Source organism: Rhamphochromis longiceps, linkage group LG23, assembly GCF_057381845.1.
Source record: "Rhamphochromis longiceps isolate RC_006_pf linkage group LG23, R_longiceps_female_GT1.1, whole genome shotgun sequence".
NCBI lineage: Eukaryota > Metazoa > Chordata > Actinopteri > Cichliformes > Cichlidae > Rhamphochromis > Rhamphochromis longiceps.
This window is the reverse complement of record NC_140578.1, coordinates 30121832-30146233: the sequence shown is the minus strand read 5'-3', so window position 1 is coordinate 30146233 and position 24402 is coordinate 30121832. Positions and strand designations below refer to the sequence as shown.

Below are 24402 nucleotides of genomic sequence, written 5' to 3'. Positions count from 1 at the left end.
AAAAAAATAGATTTCCAGTTAACTGACTAAATATAAGTATATATAAATATATGTACACACTAGTGATTAAGTGATTAAAAAGGTGATGCTTAACGCCTCTGCCCATTCTAAATATGGGTGGGGGCTGTCACACCTTTGCAGCGTTGGTTACTGATCCTGCTCACCTCTTTGACACAGGAGACACTAACTTTGAAACTTTATTCATATGAATACAAACGAAACCAAAAGAAATAGCAGGTTCTTTCACATACATTTTACTGAATGAGGTTATCAATCTACCAACTGACAAGCTGCTTAGACTATCTTTTAGCTAGCACTGACATGATGCTCATTAGATATTTTTACCTTTAAATCAGCAACACCAAACAGACACCATGTCTTCAACATTATTATTATTATTATTACTATTGTTTTTAAATACAATCAGATAAATGTTAATATTATAGGAGAACATGAAAGCCCAAGAATCAGTAGTCAGGGGTCATGCCCTTTTTCTTTTTTCTAGTTTTTTTTCCTTCTTCTGGTAAAATATATAACAGAATAAACCGCAGACAGGACCACTGCTGCCCTCTACAGGTTGTTTGCACTGATTTGTTGTGAATAGCTTTAATCGTCAAACGTCATGCAGCACTGAGCAGGGAACATGCTGCTGGTGCATGATGGGTGTAGAAAGCCTGCTGTTTCCTGTCCCATAGGGTCTAAAACAGGCAATATATGAGTTTACTATTATAGTTAGATGACATGCTCACAGACCTGGAGTTCAAGAAGCTTCAACAATGAAGTCAGAAACCTTTTCAGCAGAATAGATTTCACATATAATAATAATAATAATAATAATAATGGATTGGATTTATATAGCGCTTTTCAAGGCACCCAAAGCGCTTTACAATACCACTATTCATTCTCTCTCACATTCACACACTGGTGGAGGCAAACTACAGTTGTAGCCACAGCTGCCCTGGGGCAGACTGACAGAAGTGAGGCTGCCATATCGCGCCATCGGCCCCTCTGGCCAACACCAGTAGGCAAGTAGGGTAAAGTGTCTTGCCCAAGGACACAACGACCAGGACAGAGAGCCCAGGGATCGAACCGGCAACCTTCCGGTTACAGATGCGATTCCCAACCCCCTATATGAACATTGATCCTAACAGGTTCATTGTTATTGTTATTATTATTATTATTATTAATATTATTGTCTAAATAAGAAGTGCAAAGAAACTCTACTTGAAAGCCAAATCATCACATTGATAAGAAAATCTGTTCCATGTGTTTACTATGCTGCCGTCCACCTTTAACCTCTAAATACTCACTTATGTTGATAGTTAGCACTCAGACATGTGCTGGAAGTATTGTGGTATGAGTTAGTTTGTTGCTGTGTGCAGGTTGTATGGATCCTTGAGAAAGCACAGGGTGATATGAGTTTGGGTATTTCTGTTTTTATTTCAAGGATTGTAAATGTGGTTTGTTAGACATAATATTGAACATGTTGAGAAGATTTTCAGATTGAAAGAGTAAGACGGCTGCAGGTATTTCTCATACAATGACAATGTTTTTGATTCAGCAAAGTAAAGTCTGAAAGAGCCCTTGACAGTTAGTCTGTGTGACAATAAATGACAACAACATAAGCAGACTTTAATACCTTCACAGGGATTATGCAGACAAAAAAAGCCATTAAGAGAAGCTGACTAACCTCTTTTATTGCAACTTAGCACATATTTATGATGAGTTACATTAAAGGTCATATAGTGCAAAGCATGCATTTAATTCCTGCAATTTTCAGGTGCACAAGAGATCTGCATGCAGAGTCACTATCTGCGCGGGTCTGCGCTTCTGCTCATTATGTACTAAACACAAAGTGATGCTGGGCAGATGAACACCCACATTTAAAGGTGAAAATTTAGGTGAAAGTTGTATTGCGCTGCCTACAGGATTTTGACGTCTCTGGAGTGAGGCTGCAGTATTCTGAGGCTGACAATGAATCTGATAGCTCTTCTAAACCAGGGGTAAAACAGAACATAAATCACAGGGTTCACACAAGCATTTATTAGCATGATCCAACACACCATGGCGTACGAAGGCAAGCTCAGAAAGGTGTCCACACCTGCAAGGGAAGGATAATAATAAGGGCAGAAGCACATTACAAACACAGCTATCAAAATCCCGAGTGTCCTGGCTGCCTTCAGCTCTGATTTTTTAGCAGCTGGAGCTGCTCTCACAGCTGCCTGCGACTGAATGGCACGCACCTGAGAAACAGCAACCACAAACACCCTCATGTACAGAACAAACATTACGCCACAGGGGCCAAGAAATGACAAAAAGAAATCTACTGTTCCTGAAGTTCGGCTGATGAACACAACACACTCCCCGTGACAGGAGCTGAACCTGTCTGGCCACCCTATGTGCTCCATGAGAATGCAGCCATTGTAGAGAAGAGAGCAGGCCCAGCAGACACAGACTGAAAGCTTCACTCTGTTCACTGTGATCTTTGAGGAATAGAGCAGAGGGTCACAGATGGCTATATAGCGATCTACAGATATGAGCACCATGCTGCCCAGAGAGACAGAGATAAGGCAGTAAGACAAATAAGGACTGAGAGCACACATCAGCCTCCCCAGCAGCCAGCACGTCTCGATGTAGCGCAGGCCCTCGATGGGCATCACCAGCAACCCCACCAGCAGGTCGGACATGGCCAGGGACAGGAGCAGGGCGTTGGTCGGGGTGTGGAGCTGCTTGAAGTGGGAGATGGAGACGACCACAAGCAGGTTGAGCACCACAGTAAGCAGTGAGACTGAAGCCAGCAGAGTGTAGAGAAGAGCGGCCTGGGAGGTGGGTCGCAGCAGCCGCCTGCAGGAGGAGTTGAGGTTAGGGAAGCAGAGGGGAGGACCTCCAGTGCCGTCCATCGGGGAGAAAGGGAAGACCTGCAACTGTGCTCGAGAATCTTCATTTATCTTCTTCAAACACACACCGTCATTTTTTTCTTTTTCTTTTTTTAAACATGAATGATGAGACTTCTTGTCTTTGTTTTCATCACCTCTCCTTCTTCCTCAACCTCAACTCCTATATATATTCAGCTGGGATTTAATTTAGTTGAGCTTTGAGAAAAGTTTCAGAAATGTGCTATTAACCAGTTACTTTGTATATTAATATTAATCTATAAGTGGTCCTTCCGAAACCTTTCGCACCTTGGAATTCGACTGGGTTGATACTGATATAACAATGAAAAACACCAGAATGTTCCAAAACTGTAATTGGAGCTGTGATGTTAATTCCAGAGTAGCTTTGCCGGATGATTCTAGAGTAGTTCACAATTTAAAAAAGACCTAATTTGTATGATGCTGGGCCTTGGTGCTGCCCTTCAGCCCAAGACAACTCTCTCTTTAGGGTCAACCTGTCCTTAAAGCGACTGGTCTTCTTCTGATTGGCTTCCCCTAGCAATCAATATGTTTCAATTAGGATGTTGCAGGGGAGAATGCTGTGCTCAATGCTAGAGATGGACATATCTGCTCTAATGGACTTGATATAGATCTTTGATGATCTGAAACATGTAAGTGAGACAAATATGCAAAAAATAAGAACTCAGGAAGCGGGTAAAAACCTTTTATGGCACTGAATGTGCTGCAGATCAGGAAGGTTGGACTTGATGGTCCTCTCGACTGAGTGGACCACCCCCCTAGGAGCCAAGAGGTCTGATCGGGTGCAGTTTGGTACTCCCTCTAAGAGTCCTCTCTATAGAGCAAATGTAGAAATTCCAAAGTCCCCTCTAACACAAGCAGAAGTTTAAAGTCACTGATGCAGTAGAGGTGTTGATGGGCTTTCTTCACCAGGGTGTTAACAGAGTATAGGACCATTTCATCTCCTGGGAGATGTAGCAGATTTTCCTTTTCTGGACTTTGGTGCAAAGTTTTCCATGTTCCAGGAGGCTGTAATGTATTGACTTATTCTGTTTTACAGCAGGAATTTTGAACTTAGATTTTACTTTAATTCATTTCAGCTGCAGTGCGCACAAAGTAAAAGGAGTCCAGCAGGTTATTTGGGAGCATTCATCTCAGTTGATGATGCACTAGCTATAGGAACAGAATAATATGAACACCGTGAATTGCATTCATATGCAACACCACATACTGTGGATCAGTGAAACACAAATTGGGGGTGTTTGTTTATTATTTAGGTATCTGTGTTATCTGTCATGTAGAGAAATCATTTTTTCTTTGCTCTTGTAGAAATAAGCAGCACTTCAGCATTTTTATGCCTACAGATAAAAATGACTCAGTCACAGGTCTGGACTGCTATTTGCTGAAATGGTATTTGCCTTGATTTATCCATTAAATCCAACATTTGAATTTTTTCTCTCCCCTGACTCATACACCAAACATTGGTGTATTAAATTCTTATCTTCTCTTTCACGGGGGATAGAGTGCCTCGTATTAGTTAGGCACACAGATGGGAATTCTCTATTACTTCAGTTTAGATTTGTCTGTATTTTTGAGCCACTGTCGAGCTGCTGAGTTTCACAGACCTGCTTCATGCAGACACCAGGAAGTGGCTTTCTTTGTTGCAAGTCTGCAGGTAGCAATCTGGATGTGTGATGTTCTACGAACGAACTTTGGTGTCGCTTTTTCCCTCCATTTCTTGAGGGGACGGTGTATTTCACAGTTTGTTTTCACGTTTATTTAAATGAAACGTGGCAGAGACAAAGACCACTGCAGATCAGTTATTGTTTAAAAACACAGCTGGAAGGACAAGTACATAAAAGCTCCAGTGAAATGCTGAATGACAGTGAGAATAATTAATCAGCATTTGCCACTGCAGAGGGTAAAACACACATAGTTTATCTGAAAAGGCCCGCTGATCAGCCTGTTTAAAATCATGCATGCATTTATTATATTGCATCACAGTAATCTAGCATTTACTATTATTGCATTCACAGCATGTGGCTTCACGTATGTGATATTTTTGTACAACTTGTGGTTATATTTTGCAGTAAACTATGCAGTTTTTAAAAATGTGAGTATTCTGGTAGTGACAGAATTCATCAAGATGGACTTTAGATTATATAGCTTATAGTCATTTAAATGATTTGTAGCTTAGTATTTGCATGTGTATTATTTCCCCAATAGACGCAAGTGTGGTGAACATTGTTTGATCGTGAGGCCACTGTGAAGGATCTCTGTGGAGCAGTGGCATAGTTGTTTTTGATTATTCTTTTAAGAAAAGACTAATGACTGGTTTGTTTTACTGCTGCCTACAGGATCTTGACATCTCTGGAGTGAGGCTGCAGTATTCTGAGGGTGACAATGAGTCTGATAGCTCTTCTAAACCAGGGGTAGAACAGAGCATAAATCACAGGGTTCACACAAGAATTTGTCAGCATTATCCACGAGAATAGAGCGTAATAAGGTAAGCTCATAGAGGTGTAGTCACCTGCAAAGGAAGGATAATAATAAGGGCAGAAGCACATTAGAAACACAGCTATCAAAATCCCGAGTGTCCTGGCTGCCTTCAGCTCTGATTTTTTAGCAGCTGGAGCTGCTCTCACAGCTGCCTGCGACCGAATGATACGTACCTGAGAAACAGCAACCACAAAGACCCTCATGTACAGAACAAACATTAAGGCACATGGGCCGAGAAATGAGAAAAAGAGATCTATTGTACCCAAAGCGCGGCTGATGAACACCACACACTCCCCGTGACAGGAGCTGAACCTGTCTGGCCACCCTATGTGCTCCATGAGAATGCAGCCATTGTAGAGAAGAGAGCAGGCCCAGCAGACACAGACTGAAAGCTTCACTCTGTTCACTGTGATCTTTGAGGAATAGAGCAGAGGGTCACAGATGGCTATATAGCGATCTACAGATATGAGCACCATGCTGCCCAGAGAGACAGAGATAAGGCAGTAAGACAAATAAGGACTGAGAGCACACATCAGCCTCCCCAGCAGCCAGCACGTCTCGATGTAGTACAGGCCCTCGATGGGCATCACCAGCAACCCCACCAGCAGGTCAGACACAGCCAGGGAAAGGAGCAGGGTGTTGGTCGAGGTGTTAAGCTGTCTGAAGTGGGAGATGGAGATGACGACAAGCAGGTTGAGCACCACAGTGAGCAGGGAGATGGAGGCCAGCAGAGTGTAGAGAACAACGGTCTGGGAGGTGGGTCGCAGCAGCCGCCTGCAGGAGGAGTTGAGGTTGGGGAAGCAGAGGGGAGGACCTCCAGAGCTATCCATCGGAGAGGAGCGGTCCATGCATGTGCATGCAGTCAAAGGGAAGAGGTTGAACTATTTACCAGGTTGTCCCTTTATCCTCTTCTAACACCACCCTGTAATTTTTACAGGGACCCAACAAGAGTGATGTAACTCCCCTGACTGAGCATCATCATCTTCAATCTCATCTTCATCCCCTCTGTTTTCTCTGTTGTCGTTACAGTTACAGTACACTTTCAAATAAACTGTACTTTACAAACACTTTAAAAGTTAAATTGTTTATGAGCTGTAGGTTAACAGCTCATAAACTGTTAAACTGGAGCATTTTACTCCAGGCAAAAATGCTCTAAAAGTTTAACAGGGACTTTCATCACTGTCTTAGAAGTTGCAGCTTTAAACACTAATGGGTCATTAAAGCCCTTTAGTGTTTCACTTAACTGTCTGAAAAGACAGTTATGAACAGGATATAAGAAGCACTTCAAAGTACACTTGTTATCCTGGTTAGCCAGGACTCAAAAGCAAATATTGACACCATTGCTTCTGAAGCCACTATTACTACATCTTTTTGAGCAGTTTGAACTAATGAGTGTTAATTGGTGACTTCAACAGAATTTTATTACATTTTGGGGAGCCTAATCTAACCAGACCAGTGGCTAGCTTCTCATTTACTGTAAAGATGGCAGAGTGGGCTCAGGCTATTCTCCCAGCTATATGTCAGGTGGTGTTTTTAGTAATGTGAAGTTACTACTCACTGAAGAACAGTGTGAGACTGCACGCTTAGATCCTATATTATTCCAACAATCATTCACTGACTGAAAACAATTTCGGTCTGAGACCTCCTCCTACACAATCAAGAGCGCAGCAGCCAAAACTGGCACACAGTTACATCTTAGGCCTCTGATGGTTCTTATCTATATCACATATTGCCAAGCAACCACCTACTGACCAAAATTATCCATTTGTACCACTCATGCATTTATAACACCTTATAAAACACTTTTCTGCATTTGTGTCTATATACACAAATGCAGTCATACTACACCTATATATATGTAGTATGATGTCATCACTTTACCTACCTAACAACAGACTAAAGCAAGATTTATATAATACAGCAGGACAAGTAATACCAGGGACCCACAATAATAGGATTGTAATACAATCAACCCCATATTTGTTTTCTATTTATGCATTTAGGAAATAAAATCTGTGATTTTCCCTCTTTTGAATTCTTAGTTGTTATGTATATTTGTTAGACTTGGAAGTTTCAGGTCATCATATAAATTTTAAGATTTTTTATATTAAACAAAGATAATCTTGAATTAATACAAGTTCAGCAAATTCAGCAAGTTTGACAGTTACCAAGCTTGCTAGGGTGATTAATTATAATAACATTTATTCCGTGAGGGCTCTTTCACAAGTGCCTAATGTGCGTGTTTCTACCTACCTACAGTATAGATAGATACACACAAATGATTATAATTAATCACTTTTTTCATTTGTTCAAGAAGCTATATCAAAAAACCCAGAAACCTTAGTAGAATAGATTTCACATATTAACATTGATCCACATATTATTATTATTACTACTACTACTACTACTACTACTACCACTAATAATAATAATAATAATAATAATAATAATAATAATAATAATAATAATAATATTGTCTAAATAAGAAGTGCAAAGAAACTCCACTAAAAAGCCAAATCATCACATTGGTAAGAAAATCTGTTCCATGTGTTTACTATGCTGCCGTCCACCTTTAACCTCTAAATACTCACTTACGTTGATAGTTAGCACTCAGACATGTGCTGGAAGTATTGTGGTATGAGTTAGTTTGTTGCTGTGTGCAGGTTGTATGGATCCTTGAGAAAGCACAGGGTGATACGAGTTTGGGTATTTCTGTTTTTATTTCAAGGATTGTAAATGTGGTTTGTTAGACATAATATTGAACATGTTGAGAAGATTTTCAGATTGAAAGAGTAAGACGGCTGCAGGTATTTCTCATACAATGACAATGTTTTTGATTCAGCAAAGTAAAGTCTGAAAGAGCCCTTTACAGTTAGTCTGTGTGACAATAAATGACAACAACATAAGCAGACTTTAATACCTTCACAGAGATTATGAATTAAAAAAAAAGCCATTAACAGGAATCAAACTGACTAACCTCTTTTATTGCAACTTAGCACATATTTATGAGGAGTTATATTAAAGATTGGTGCATGCATTTAATTCCTGCAATTTTCAGGTGCACAGGAGATCTGCATGCAGGGCCACTACCTGCGCGGGTCTGCGCTGCTGCTCATTATGTACTGAACAAAAGGTGATGCTGGGCAGATGAACACCCACATTTAATAATTTTTTAATTTTCATGGTAAATTTTCACCTTTAAGTTGTATTGTACTGTCTACATGATTTTGACATCTCTGGAGTGAGGCTGCAGTATTCTGAGGGTGAAGATGAATTTGATAGCTCTTCTAAACCAGGGGTAAAACAGAACATAAATCACAGGGTTTACACAAGCATTTATTAGCATGATCCAAAACAGCACAGCGTAATAAGGCAAGCGTGTAGAGGTGTCCACACCTGTAAAGGAAGGATAATAATAAGGGCAGAAGCACATTACAAACACAGCTATCAAAATCCCGAGTGTCCTGGCTGCCTTCAGCTCTGATTTTTTAGCAGCTGGAGCTGCTCTCACAGCTGCCTGCGACTGAATGGCACGCACCTGAGAAACAGCAACCACAAAGACCCTCATGTACATAACAAACATTACAGCAAAGGGGGCAACACATGACAAAAAGAGATCTACTGTGCCTGTAGTGTAGCTGATGAACACAACACACTCCCCGTGACAGGAGCTGAACCTGTCTGGCCACCCTATGTGCTCCATGAGAATGCAGCCATTGTAGAGAAGAGAGCAGGCCCAGCAGACACAGACTGAAAGCTTCACTCTGTTCACTGTGATCTTTGAGGAATAGAGCAGAGGGTCACAGATGGCTATATAGCGATCTATAGATATGAGCACCATGCTGTCCAGAGAAAAAGAGAGGAGGCAGTAAGACAAATAAGGACTGAGAGCACACATCAGCCTCCCCAGCAGCCAGCACGTCTCGATGTAGCGCAGGCCCTCGATGGGCATCACCAGCAACCCCAAAAGCAGGTCGGACACGGCCAGGGACAGGAGCAGGGCATTGGTTGGGGTGTGGAGCTGCTTGAAGTGGGAGATGGAGACGACCACAAGCAGGTTGAGCACCACAGTAAGCAGTGAGACTGAAGCCAGCAGAGTGTAGAGAAGAGTGGCCTGGGAGGTGGGTCGCAGCAGCCGCCTGCAGGAGGAGTTGAGGTTAGGGAAGCAGAGGGGAGGACCCCCAGTGCCGTCCATCATAGAGAAAGGGAAGACCTGCAACTGTGCTCGAGAATCTTCATTTATCTTCTTCAAACACCCCCCACCTTTTTTTTTAAACATCCTATGAATGATGAAACTTATTGTCTTAAACTTCATCACCTTTCCTTCTTCCTCTGTATAAATTCAGCTGGGATTTATATTAGTTGAGCCTTGAAAAAGTTTCACAACTGTAGTGTGTTGTACTCCCGAAGCCTTTCACAACTTGGACTTTGACCCATTGGGTTTATGCTGATATAATAATGGTAAATGGCCTGCATTTGTATAGCGCTTTTCTAGTCCTTAAGGACCCCAAAGCACTTTACACTACATTCAGTCATTCACCCATTCACACACACATTCACACACTGGCGATAGCAAGCTACATTGTAGCCACAGCTGCCCTGGGGCGCACTGACAGAGGCGAGGCTGCCGGACACAGGCGCCACCGGGCCCTCTGACCACCACCAGTAGGTAAACATGGGGTTAGTATCTTGCCCAAGGATATTTAGCATGCAGCCAGGAGGCAGCCTGGGATCAAACCACCGACCTTCTGATTAGTGGCTGACCTGCTCCAGCCACCGCATTATAATGAAAAACACTAGAATGCTCCAAACCTGTAATTGGAGCTGTGATGTTGATGTTGATTGATTGAATATGTTGAATTCTCCCAATTCTTTGAATCTTTGGGCTGAAGGAAGGACAATACTCGGTGTATAAATGCTCAATCAACAAATCATTTATTTCCATACAATTCAACAGTCAGAGCATTACAACGTCCGGACGGGAGAGATGCTACCAGAGGGTCAGGCACATGTCTCAAAATGGTGACGGGTTGCTCAGCTTTTTATAGTCTCTAGTGGCCCCCAGCGAGTCGTAAAAGCCAAAACATCACATTTTTTCTCTGTTACAGCGCCTAAGTTATGACCTCGGCAGTTGTTTCTCTGCTTTCTGTAAGGTGGGGGTGTGGAATGTGGTCTATCTATCTCCCCTGTCTTTAGACACAGAGTCTCCTGCTTACAACCTTCTCTTCATGATTCAACAATTAAGCATGTCAAGAAAACAGTGTAACACATTCCCAGCAGATCAAGGATACAGAGTGATGCACATTTATCTAATGAACTAATATGTGAATATGTTCTGTTAACTCAAAAGTATAATGAGAACTAAACTACATACAGCTCACACACTCTATATTAAAGGGTATAATGTGATCTACAGCAGTATTCTAATTCAACTACTCTGATTACATATATAAGGTAACATATAATAACAGAATAATCTAATAGTAAACATGGGGTTAGTATCTTGCCCAAGGATATTTAGCATGCAGCCAGGAGGCAGCCTGGGATCAAACCACCGACCTTCTGATTAGTGGCTGACCTGCTCCAGCCACCGCATTATAATGAAAAACACTAGAATGCTCCAAACCTGTAATTGGAGCTGTGATGTTGATTTTACACTAGCTTTGCATGATTATTGCAGAGTAGCTCTGCATAGCTGACGGTTAAAAAATACCTAATTTTTATCATGCTGGGCCATGCAGATGGGTCTGCTGGGCTTAAAGCTAGAGAATGAAATATCTGCTCTAATGGACTTTATATAGATCTTTGATTATCTGAAACATTGTAAGTGTGACAAATATGCAAAAAAAAGGGACCCAGCAAGGGGGCAAAAGCTTCTTCACAGCACTGAATGTGCTGCAGATCAGGAAGACCTCTTGACTGAGTGGAACACCCTCCTAAGAGCTAAGAGGTCAGATCAGGTGCAGCTCGGTACTCCCACTAAGAATCCTCTCTATAGAGCAAGTGTAGAAGTTCCTGAAGTCTTTCAATCCACTGATGCAATGAAGTCTTGATGGGCTTTCTTCACCAAGAGTGAATTGTTATCCTTTACGCTTACTTCCTATTTAACTGAGAACATCTTAATCGCAACCATCATCATATATAACTATTTCTCAAGACTGTGGAATTTTAGAATGAACAAAGTTACGAACCTGGAGAAAGCCAAAAAAAAGTGGTCTCTAGGAATATTAAAATTTGACTGCTCATCAGTGTGTTGTTTTGATACAAATCGCATATTACCCTTAATCCCTTTTTGTGCCACTTATCGAACATACTGCGAGACATTCCTGGAACAAAGTCTTTGTTTCTCAGTAAAGGAGTCAAGAATGAAGTGTAATCTTCTCGACCCAACCTTTTACGCATTTCCCCCCAGACCCTTATTGATTGGGTTATTCTTAATCCCCATTTGTAATATTGTTTTTTTGTCACAGACAACTAAGCTCCAAAGGGAATAAGGTAAAGTGGACCAAGAGTCTAGGTGAGAGTGAGAATTTAGATAAGCATATAGCCACTTCCATAAGACATGGCAATGACATGCCCAATTACAGGGAGTGCAGAATTATTAGGCAAATGAGTATTTTGTCCACATCATCCTCTTCATGCATGTTGTCTTACTCCAAGCTGTATAGGCTCAAAAGCCTACTACCAATTAAGCATATTAGGTGATGTGCATCTCTGTAATGAGAAGGGGTGTGGTCTAATGACATCAACACCCACCCTCAGGTGCGTGTGCATAATTATTAGGCAACTTCCTTTCCTTTGGCAAAATGGGTCAAAAGAAGGACTTGACAGGCTCAGAAAAGTCAAAAATAGTGAGATATCTTGCAGAGGGATGCAGCAGTCTCAAAATTGCAAAGCTTCTGAAGAGTGATCATCGAACAATCAAGCGTTTCATTCAAAATAGTCAACAGGGTAACAAGAAGCGTGTGGAAAAACCAAGGCGCAAAATAACTGCCCATGAACTGAGAAAAGTCAAGCGTGCAGCTGCCAAGATGCCACTTGCCACCAGTTTGGCCATATTTCAGAGCTGCAACATCACTGGAGTGCCCAAAAGCACAAGGTGTGCAATACTCAGAGACATGGCCAAGGTAAGAAAGGCTGAAAGACGACCACCACTGAACAAGACACACAAGCTGAAACGTCAAGACTGGGCCAAGAAATATCTCAAGACTGATTTTTCTAAGGTTTTATGGACTGATGAAATGAGAGTGAGTCTTGATGGGCCAGGTGGATGGGCCCGTGGCTGGATTGGTAAAGGGCAGAGAGCTCCAGTCCGACTCAGACGCCAGCAAGGTGGAGGTGGAGTACTGGTTTGGGCTGGTATCATCAAAGATGAGCTTGTGGGGCCTTTTCGGGTTGAGGATGGAGTCAAGCTCAACTCCCAGTCCTACTGCCAGTTTCTGGAAGACACCTTCTTCAAGCAGTGGTACAGGAAGAAGTCTGCATCCTTCAAGAAAAACATGATTTTCATGCAGGACAATGCTCCATCACACGCTTCCAAGTACTCCACAGCGTGGCTGGCAAGAAAGGGTATAAAAGAAGAAAAACTAATGACATGGCCACCTTGTTCACCTGATCTGAACCCCATTGAGAACCTGTGGTCCATCATCAAATGTGAGATTTACAAGGAGGGAAAACAGTACACCTCTCTGAACAGTGTCTGGGAGGCTGTGGTTGCTGCTGCACGCAATGTTGATGGTGAACAGATCAAAACACTGACAGAATCCATGGATGGCAGGCTTTTGAGTGTCCTTGCAAAGAAAGGTGGCTATATTGGTTGCTGATTTGTTTTTGTTTTGTTTTTGAATGTCAGAAATGTATATTTGTGAATGTGGAGGTGTTATATTGGTTTCACTGGTAAAAATAAATAATTGAAATGGGTATATATTTGTTTTTTGTTAAGTTGCCTAATAATTATGCACAGTAATAGTCACCTGCACACACAGATATCCCCCTAAAATAGCTAAAACTAAAAACAAACTAAAAACTACTTCCAAAAACATTCAGCTTTGATATTAATGAGTTTTTTGGGTTCATTGAGAACATGGTTGTTGTTCAATAATATAATTATTCCTCAAAAATACAACTTGGCTAATAATTCTGCACTCCCTGTATGAAAAATTTAATTTAGTAAGCCTAAGCCTCCCCTATCTATAGGCAGTAGTAAAGTTCCAATCCTTAATCTAGGTTTCTTGCCACGCCAGATAAATTTTGAAAAGGCTTTTTCTATATCACAAGAAACTTTCTGGGTGATCAGTAAAGGTAGCATTTGTAGGGGATATAATAAACGCGGGAGAACACTCATTTTTATTAAGTTCACACGCCCCATAAGAGAAAGCGGCAATTTTTGCCATCTATCGAAATCTTTTTTGATTTTTATTATAACTGGTGATAAGTTCAGTTTCCATAAATCTTTAAGAACTGGTGGAATGTTTAGCCCAAGGTATGTAAAGCCGCTGGGGGACCATTGAAAGGGATTAGAAATATCTGGCAAAGCGTTAATCTGATCACCCAGCGGCATGACTTCTGATTTCCCAAAATTAATTCTGTAAGCAGAGAATGAGCTGAACTCATGTATAGTAGACATAATAGCTGGTGTTGATTGTTCTGGTTTTGATAAGAACAGCAAAATATCATCAGCATACAATGCTATCTTATGATTTGTTCCACCCACTGTTATACGATGCACATCTTGGTGCTGGTGAATGGCCTCAGCTAGAGGTTCAAGTGCTAATGCAGGAGAGGGGACAGGGGACAGCCTTGCCTCGTACCTCTTTGCAGTGGAAACGCTGATGCTTGTACACCATTAGTTATTACACAAGCTTCTGGAAGTTTGTAGATAGTTTTAATCCATGCAATAAAACCCTCACCTAAGCCAAATCTTTCTAACACATTAAATAAATATGTCCACTCGATTCTGTCAAATGCCTTTTCGGCATCTAAAGATATACCATAGGCTTTATAACGCTGAATTCTAGAGATGAATGCAGTGCGTTTTATTCAGAGTGAGTGACAACAATCCAACAATAATCCCCTTTGTGCTCCCAACTCCCGTGCAGTGTCCATTCCTCCGTGCTCCACGTCTTGAGTCTGCTGCCCTCCTGTGCTCCACTTTCCTCCTGGGGAAAACAACAGAGGCAGCCATTAGTACAATCCCACGGTCGCGGCAAAGTCACACTAACTATAGCTGGAAAACTGATGGGTAGTAACGCGTATTATCCAGCTTCGAGGAGCTCTCAGCTACACTCCTATGTAACTCCGCTGACGAGCCTGATCAGCTGCAGGTGTGTGTAATTCTCCTCCACAGGTGTGGCCAGGCGGTGAAGCCGGTGACGGCTGAAGTGGCCCCTCAGACCCTCCAGCGGAGACAGACACGTGACCGGTATGGAGACCTCTGGCCAAGGGAATGCTGACTATGACTGTACAGGGCACACAGCCGGCTCATGATGCTGCAGCTCGGGCTGTGCAGTCCTCTGCTGGCAGACTGAGCTTCTCTGAGCATTCAGCAGAGGATGGAAGTGGCAGTGTTGCCGGCTGAGTTACAGGCCATGCTGCCATGGGCTGAGCTACAGTCTGGACAGCTATGGGCTGAGCTACAGGCTGTGCAGCTAACTGTGCTACAGGCTGGGCAGCTTACTGTGCTATAGCTACAGGCTCGGCAGCTGACTGAGCTTCAAGCTGGGCAGATGACCGAGTTACAGCTACAGGCTGTGCTGATGGAGAAACTAATAATGGCACAGCAACCGCAACAATTTCCAGGAACCCAGAGCTAGCTGAGGCCTCCAGTTCAGTCACTGTGGAAGCCCTGGAGTGAGGAAATGTCTTGTGGCTGTCAGGCTTAGCTAAACATAGCTCAGGTATCGGGCTCTCCAATACCGGGCACTTCAACACATCAGCAGCCACGAACTCTCAAGTTCTCAAGTTCTTTAACATTAGTAAAGTCAGGAGCTTTTTCCTCCAGGCTCTTCTCCTCAGCCAGTACTTACCTGCCTTCTCTTTTCCATCTTAGCCCTCTCTCCACCTCTGCAAGCCTCTTCTTCTTTGCCTGTACTCTTATCCTTTCCTCCTCATCTCTTTTCTTCCTTTCTTCCTCCTGAATTTTAACAGTCACAGGGAGGGAATTTGCAAAATTAGCAGAGCCAATTTTACTCACCATAGCGTCTTGGGCTGCTGGAGTGGTTAGCAGGGTGGAGGCTGCCATAGGTGGAGCAGATGGCTGAACTTCAAATGGCTTAGCCGATGGACAGGCTACTTTAGTGTTTGCAGTCTCACAGTCTTCTGTTAACAAACAAAAAGACGGAGTGGGTGGAGAAAAATTGTCCTTATTACTCACCACAGCCGACAGTTGGAAAGTCCGGGAATCCGGCTGCAGTGAGGAGCGCCGAGCGGCGCTTCCTTGACGATGCCGGGGCCGGCGTGTCAGGCTGAGGATCCGCCAGCTGGCCAGGCTGGGAGAGCAGCCTGAGTTGGAGAGTGGAGGGTGTTAATTAAGAAGTCAGCGACAATTGGAAAGAGACGGTCCATTACCCAAGGGAAACAAGCCAGTTTTTCCCGCAGCTGCTTTTCCACTGTGCGACGCACTTTTCCCCGCCAGCTACAGGTCGCAGAGTCCGTTAATTTTATCCATCACCTCCCTCCTGAACCTCTCCGATGAGTCTGCTGGGTCCATCTGGCTGGATCGTTCTGTCACGGTTTGCCAAGGCAACCCGTGGGGAATGTGGGGATGGAGGGCCCAAACGCTGGACTCTAGAGGTGAATGCAGTGCATTTTATTCACAATGAGTGACAACAATCCAACAATAATTGCCTGTGCGCTCCCGACTCCCGTGCAGTGTCCATTCCCCTGTGCTCGACGTCCCTGCTCCCTTATACTTGAGTCTGCTGCCCTCCTGTGCTCCACTTTCCTCCTGGGGAAAACAACAGAGGCAGCCATTAGTACAATCCCACGGTCGCAGTAAACTCAAACTAACTGTAGCTGGGAAACTGACGAGTAGTCACATGTACCATCCAGCTTCGAGAAGCTCTCAGCTACACTCCTATGTAACTCCCCTGACGAGCCTAATCGTCAGGCGTGTGTAATTCTGCTCTGCAGGTGTGGCCAGGCTCCAGGCAGACACACCCACACATGCCCACATAGATCACCCACATACACAAACATGGATCTGGGTCACCCAGAACCAGGTCCTCAGAGAAGCTCATTCTCATTCCCACCACTTCACACTCAGCTGTGAACAGTTCCAAGCCGAGCTGGAGGCTATTACCCGATGAAGCCAACAGAATCACATCATACGCAAAAAACAGAGATGAGATCCTGAAACCACCCAAGTAGAAGCCTTCCGCCACTTGGCTATGCCCAGAAATTCTGTCCATAAAAATTATGAACAGAATCAGTGACAAAGGGCAGCCCTGGTGAAGCCCATCACCCACCAGGAACGAGTCCGACTTATTGCTGGCTATCTGGACGAAGCTCTTGCAATGGTTGTATAAGGACTGGAAGGCCCGTAGCAATGGGCCAGACACCCCATACTCCTGGAGCACCCCCCACAGGATCCCTGAGGGACACGGTCGAATGCCTTCTTCAAGTCCACGACACACATGTAGACTGGTTGGGCAAACTCTCTTGCACCCTCAAGTATCCTTGAGAGGATGAAGAGCTGATCCAGTGTTCCACGACCTGGAAAAAAACCGGATCATTCCTCCTGTATCCAAGGTTTGGCTAACGGATGGACTCTCCTCTCCAGCACCCTGGCATAGGCTTTCCCAGGGAGGCTGAGGAATGTGATTCCCCTGTAATTGGAACACAACCTCCTGTCCCCTTTCTAAAAGATGGGAACCACCACCCCGGTCTGCCAATCCAGGGGTACTACCCCTGATCTCCAAGCAACATTGTAGAGGCGTGTCAACCAAGACAGCCCTACAACATCCAGAGCCTTCAGGAACTTGGGGCGGACCTCATCCACCCCAGGGGCTCTGCCACCAAGGAGCTGTTTAACTGCCTCAGTGACACCTCTGGTGTCCACCATTTGGTTTGAGGATTACCACCACAACAGTGTAAAGCAAGTGTTCTTAACAATATTAATAAGTCTGCAGTTTGTTACAATCCACTTGGCAATTGTGTAAGTCAGTGTTTCTGAGGTAGACTTACTGAGTCCCTGATGCTCCGTGAGTGGTTTGTCGCAAGCTGGGTGACATGTTAGCCAAGGTCCTAGCAGCATCCCAGACTAACATATGCTTCACCTCAATGTGATATTTTAAGCTGGAAGTACCTCGGTGAAAAGAAAATTCATTCTTGCACATTGTGCATAATACTTTATGTCGGTCGACTGTTCCATCTTGTTATTTTTTTAATACTCAAATTTCCCAATGTGCATTTAATAATAATAATGGATTGGATTTATATAGCGCTTTACAACGCAACTATTCATTCACTCTCACACACTGGTGGCAAGCTACAGTTGTAGCCACAGCTGCCCTGGGGCAGACTGACAGAAGCGAGGCTGCCATATCGCGCCATCGGCCCCTCTGGCCAACACCAGTAGGCAGTAGGGTAAAGTGTCTTGCCCAAGGACACAACGACCAGGACAGAGAGGGCGGGGATCGAACCGGCAACCTTCCGGTTACAGATGCGCTTCCCAACCCCCTGAGCCATGGTCGCCCCATTTATCATTTTCCATATTGAGTTGAGTGGATCAGCTGCCCATCACTACCAGATCAACTGCCCATTTGCGCATGTAACTGTACTTGGACAAACTGCCCGAAATGCGTTGAAAAAACATTGCAGTGATTTTGAGTCATTTTGCACTCGAGATGCATTAAAAATTTGAATCGTGTTGACCGCGATGGCAGATTAATTTGCGTTAATTTTGACAGCACTAATTCATATGCAACAGCACATACTACATACAGTAAAACACAAACTGGGGCTTTTGTTTATTATTTAGGAATTGTATCTGTATTATCTGTTATGTAGAGAAGTCATTTTTTCTTTGCTCTTGTAAAAATAAGCAGCACCTCACCTTGAGGATTTTTGTGCCTACAGATGAAAAAAATAACTCAGTCACAGGTCTGGACTGATATTTGCTGAAATGGTATTTGCCTTGATTTATCCATTAAATCCAACATTTGAATTTTTTCTCTCCCCTGATTCATACACCAAACATTGTTGTATTAAATTCTTATCTTCTCTTTCACGGGGGATAGAGTGCCTCGTATTAGTTAGGCACACAGACGGGAATTCTCTATTACTTCAGTTTAGATTTGTCTGTATTTTTGAGCCACTGTCGAGCTGCTGAGTTTCACAGACCTGCTTCACGCAGACACCAGGGAGTGGTTTCCTTTGTTGCAAGTCTGCAGGTAGCAATTTGAATGTGTGATGTTGTATAAACGAACTATAGTGTCGCTTTTTCCTTCCATTTCTTGAGGGGACGGTGTATTTCACAGTTTGTTTTCACCGTTATTTAAATGAAACGTGGCAGAGACAACGACCACTGCAAATCAGTTATTGTTTAAAAACACAGCTGGAAGGACAAGTACATAAAAGCTCCAGTGAAATGCTGAATGACAGTGACAATAATTAATCAGCATTAGCAAAGGCAGAGGGTAAAACACACATAGTAAAGGTCCGCTGATAAGCCTGTTTAATCATGCATGCATTTATTATATTGCATCACAGTAATCTAGCATTTATTATTATTGCATATACAGCATGTGACTTCATTTATGTGATATTTTTATACAACTTGTTTGCAGTAAAATATGCACTTTTTTAAAAATGTGATTATTCTGGTAGTGACAAAATGCAGAAAAAGTCATCTTCATCAAGATGGACTTCTATAGCTTATAGTCATTTGAATGTTTTGTAGCTTAGTATTTGCATGTGTATTATTTCCCCAACAGACACTAATGTGGTGAACATTAGTTTTTACTGGGACCCAAGAAGAGTGATGTAACTCCCCTGACTGAGCATCATCATCTTCAACCTCATTTTTCTTCCCCACTGTTTTCTCTCTTGTCGTTACAGTTTTCAGCTTTTGAGTACACTTTCAAATAAACTGTACTTTACAAAGGCTTTAAAAGTTAAATTGGTTATGAGCTGTAGGTTAACAGGCCATTATAAGTACCCCAGGCAAAAATGCTCTAAAAGTTTAACAGGGACCTTCATCATTGTCTTAGAAGTTTAGTTTTAAACACCAAGAGGTCATTAAAGCCCTTTAGTGTTTCACATAACCATCTGAAAAGACATAGCTATGAACAGGATATAAGAAGCACTTCAAAGTACCCTTGTTATCATGCTTGCCAGGACATAAAAGCAAATATTGATATCATTGCTTCTGAAGCCACTATTACTACGTCTTTTTGAGCAGATTGAACTAATGAGTGTTAATTGGTGACTTCAACGGAATTTTATTATCCGACCAGTGGCTAGCTTCTCATTTACTGTAAAGATGGCAGAGTGGGCTCAGGCTTTTCATCCAGCTATATGTCAGATGGTGTTTTTAGTAATGTGAAGTTACTACTCACTGAAGAACAGTGTGAGACTGCACGCTTAGATCCTATATTATTCCAACAATCATGCATTGACTGAAAACAATTTCCGTCTGAGACCTCCTTCTACACAATCAAGAGCGCAGCAGCCAAAACTGGCACACAGTTACATCTTAGGCCTCTGGTGGTTCTTATCTATATCACATATTGCCAAGCAACCACCTACTGACCAAAATGATCCATTTGTCACTCTTAAGCACTTATAACACCTTTGTACTTGTATGTCTATATATATATCACGTTACCTACTTAACAACAGACTAAAGCAACATTTACAGTTGAGGCCAGAATTATTAGCTCTCCAGGAATTATGGAACATTTTCCTAAACTTCTTCTCAATGTTTGCAGCATTGATGAAACTTGATATAATCAAACATTCACCAGTGCTATTTAGTAGCTTTTTGTACATTTTGCAGTGGAAAATACATTTTTCGGTTTGCCTTATATTAAATACAGTAAAACATGGTGTGGTTTAGCCCCATGTGAATGTTTGCTTTCAAAACACACCTACAGTAATTAACCAGTCTGCTTTGAAACCACACCTCTGCAGTCACTTTGCTTCCTAACACCATTCAATAAGCATAAAAAGACTCCAAGGAAGAGGGCACTTGAACACATGAGAGGGACTACTGTCACAAACCATGCCAAAGACAAACGAAATCGGTCTTGAGCTCAGAAAGAAGATAGTACAGGCTCATGATAAGGGGGAAGACTGCCATTTCCAAGCGATTCACAGTGTCTAGAACCGCTGTACGTTGCATCATTGCCAAGTACAAGGAGACAAATTCTGTAAGAAACATACCTGACCGTGGCCATAAGTGCTCTGGAGAGGAAAATAGTCAGACATGCCAGCAAGGAACCCTGGACATCTGTCAAGACAATTGTTGCTGACCTGGCCTCTTCTGGAGTTGATGTTTCAAGGAACCCAGTTGTGAGGGCTCGTCATCATGGTGGGCTTCAGGTCCATCGTCCCAGAAGAACCCCTTTACTCAAATAGCAGCACATCACAGCCCGACTGAGGTTTGCTCGTGAACATTTGAAAGGTAAAGACGAGTTTTGGAAGTCTGTGTTTTGGTCTGATAAGACTAAACTGGAACTGTTTGGGCACATGGATGTTGCTTATGTTTGGCGAATAAAGGGACAGGCCTTCAACCCTAGGAACACAGTTCCCACAGTTAAACATGGTTTGGGGCTATTTTGAAGCCTCAGGCACAGGGAGACTTGTTCGGGTGGATGCCATCATGAAAAAAGAAAATTATGTTGACATTTTGAGGGGGGATATGTAAAAATCTTCTCGTAGTCTAGGCTTAGGTCATTGCTGGGTCTTCCAACAAGACAATGACCCAAAGCATACATTGAAATTAGTCCAACAGTTCCTCAAGGATACCAAAACCAAGATCCTGGAGTGGCCCGCACAGAGCCCAGACCTCACTCCTATTGAGAATTTGTGGCAAGTGCTCAAAGTGAATGTCCATGATTGGAAACCATGCAATTTAGACCAGCTAGAAAGATTTGCAATGGAGGAATAGACCAAAATCCCTCAGTAGACCTGTGCCAACCTAGTAAAGACCTACTCTCAGAGATTGTTGTTGTTTGTGGTTCAGAAAGGGTACAGTATTGTCTACTATTAGCCATAGGAATAATAATTTTGGATGTCTCATTTTTGCCCTTTCTTGTTTCAATTCGGTGTATCAATAAAATATCCTAATTAAACTTAGTGGACATTGTTATCTTGGAAACAGATACACTATAAAAACAAATACTTGTTGTTAGTGGTCATTTCTATATTGAAATCAAGAGTGTTGTCTAATTTCACAAGGGCTAATAATTTTGGCCTAAACTGTATAAAGTACAGCAGAACAAGTATTGCCAGGGACTTTAATACAACCCCATATTTGTCTTCTATTTATGCATAAAAAAAATAACATCTGTGATTGGCCCTCTTTTGATTTTTTAGTTGTTTTGTGTATTTGTCAGACTTAGAAGTTTCAGATCATCATACAAATTTATATTATTTTATATTAAATTTTTTTAATATTAAACAAAGATAATCCAGAATTAATACAAGTTCAGCAATTTTGGCAGCTACTAAATACACACAAATGATTATAACTAGGGCCGTCAACGTTAATGCATTAACGCGGATTAATCAGTCATCTCGATTAATGCAATTACATTTTTTTTAATGCAATTAATATATCTGGAACTCAAAATCCCTGAAATGTTTCTTTCAATGCATTTTGGGCGGTTTGTCCAAAGTTTGTCCATTCTGCGCTCCAGGTTTTGGCCTGGAGCGCAATTAAAAATTTTAATCATGTTAATCGTGATGACACGTTAACGTTGACAGCCCTAATTATTACTGATCACTTTTTTCAATTTCACTAGTCCCATTCAGGCCTGGTAACTGCCAAACTTGCTTAATCAAGAAATCACTTAAATAGAGCCTGTCTGACAAAGTGAATTAGGCTAACAGATCTCAAAAAGCAACACATCATGGCACAATCTAAATATACTGCTGAGAAACTAAGTCATTGACATCTATAATTCTGGAAATGTTTACAAAGCCATTTCTAAAGCTTTGGGACTCTGGTGAACTACAGTGAGAGTAATTATACAGAAATGTAGAAAACTTGGAACAGTGGTGGAGCTTCCCAGGAGTGACTGGCCCATGAAAATTACTCCAATAGTGCATAAACGACTCATCCCTGAGGCCACAAAAAAACCCCAGAACAAAATCTACAGAACCACAGGCCTCAGTTGCCTCTCACTTAAGGTCAGAGTTTAGAAAGAGACTGGACAAAAATGACATCCATTAAGGAGTTCAAGGAAAAAAACACTGCTGACAAAAAACAAACAAAAAAACAAACAAAAAAATTTTGATGATCCCCAGGACTTTTGGGAAAATATTCTGTAGACTGATGACACTTAGTCTCATCAATTTTTGGAGTGTTTGAGTCCCGTTGCATGTGACATAAAACTAAAATCAGATTGAGATGCTGAGGCATGACTTTAAATAGACAGTTCATGCTGGAAAACCCTGCAATGTGTTTGAGTTACAACAATTCTGCAAAGAAGAGTGGACCAAAATTCCTCCACAGCTATGTGAAAGACTCATTGCCAGTTATCACACTTGATTACAGTTCTTGCTGCCCAGGTTGGCCCAAACTATTTTTAGGTTTAGAGGACAATTACTTTTCACACACGGCCATGGAGATTTGGATAACTGTCTTCCCTTAATAAATGAAACTGTCATTTAAAAACTGCATTTTTTTATTTACTTGGATTATCTTTGTGTATACTTAAAATAAGTTTGATGATCTAATACTGGCTAATAAATGTTGAGAGACTGAGTTTCAACAGATTTATCACAGTAGTTAGCACCATGACTGCCACTTCTGTAGAAATGGATGACATTGGATTTAGCATTCACCTTCAGGATGATTTTGAAATGGTTTCATACAGGAATTATCCCATATCCACATGGTGCATAGGGAAGGGGAACATTGAAAGTGCTTTTACCTTGTCATGTTTCAAGGAAGACATGAAGCTAAAGGCGAGGCGCAGTGAAGATGTGTAACAGGAACACTAAAACAACAAATTATGGCAACCAAACAGGTCATAGTATTATACTGGAAAGCTTTTATTCGATTCAGAGCAGTAAAATAAACTGTTGTAAATGTCAGTAGGCACACTGTAAACAGATGGCAAGTCTAGCTGCTAAGGTTTTACTGTAATCTAACAATGACATTTATTGCAGTGCTGAAAAAAAAAACACCAACTGTGCAGGATTATGGTTGGTGAGGCATTTTAAGCACGTTTTTCTCCACAGTATGATTAGAAGCGGGTATTACATGTAAAGTCTGCACAGACCATCCAAACTTTGACTGTTTAAACAGGCGATCATAAAAAAATGTTTACCTGTCCTTATGTGTTGTGTTGCATCATTACAGTATATTTGTTTTAACACCTCAGATTGGCCCAGTGCCTCGGTGGCAAAGAAGTGCTACCTAACAGAGTCATGATGAAACAAGGAAGCTTGCTAATGAGAGGCACCTCACTGGTATTAACCACGGAAGGCAGTTGTTTTGCTGATGGGTGAGAAGCTATAATTTGATCTCAAAGGTATTATTATTTGTGTGTATTAGTTTAATGAGTTTGCTGAATGTTTTGGGGGATTAGGTGATGGAGGGGTCTGGGGGCCAAGTGAAGCTACTGTTGTAGTCTGTTAAAAATTACAAACCCAATTCTGAAAAACACTCATATTTCCCTAATAGAACATAGAAAACATAAAATTTTGAATTCTGTGGCAGCAACATACTGCAAAACATTGAGATTAGGGGGGTGGGGCAACAAAAGGTTGGGAAAGTAAATATTACTAAAAGCAAACAGATGGATGAACATTTTCTAACCAGATTGATTCATAGGCAACT

At 42.1% G+C, this 24402-nt stretch overlaps 3 protein-coding genes across 3 annotated transcripts; all 3 read right to left on the bottom strand.

Annotated features, from left to right (window-relative positions):
* Window positions 1–1922: 1922 nt before the first annotated feature.
* Window positions 1923–2954, bottom strand: LOC146642358 (trace amine-associated receptor 13c-like). The gene has a single exon (XM_085398925.1). It carries the CDS (start codon window positions 2898–2900, stop codon window positions 1923–1925), a length of 978 nt encoding a protein of 325 aa, XP_085255051.1. The 5' UTR covers window positions 2901–2954.
* Window positions 2955–5242: 2288 nt separating this feature from the next.
* Window positions 5243–6220, bottom strand: LOC146642357 (trace amine-associated receptor 13c-like). Its single transcript, XM_085398611.1, has one exon. It carries the CDS (start codon window positions 6218–6220, stop codon window positions 5243–5245), a length of 978 nt encoding a protein of 325 aa, XP_085254737.1.
* Window positions 6221–8607: 2387 nt separating this feature from the next.
* Window positions 8608–9669, bottom strand: LOC146642356 (trace amine-associated receptor 13c-like). Its single transcript, XM_085398746.1, has one exon. It carries the CDS (start codon window positions 9667–9669, stop codon window positions 8608–8610), a length of 1062 nt encoding a protein of 353 aa, XP_085254872.1.
* Window positions 9670–24402: the final 14733 nt, after the last annotated feature.

What these genes read in the sequence shown, in the direction of transcription:
- LOC146642358 (XM_085398925.1), bottom strand. Translation starts at nt 2,900, where the DNA reads ATGGACGGCACTGGAGGTCCTCCCCTCTGCTTCCCTAACCTCAACTCC.
- LOC146642357 (XM_085398611.1), bottom strand. Translation starts at nt 6,220, where the DNA reads ATGGATAGCTCTGGAGGTCCTCCCCTCTGCTTCCCCAACCTCAACTCC.
- LOC146642356 (XM_085398746.1), bottom strand. Translation starts at nt 9,669, where the DNA reads ATGTTTAAAAAAAAAGGTGGGGGGTGTTTGAAGAAGATAAATGAAGAT.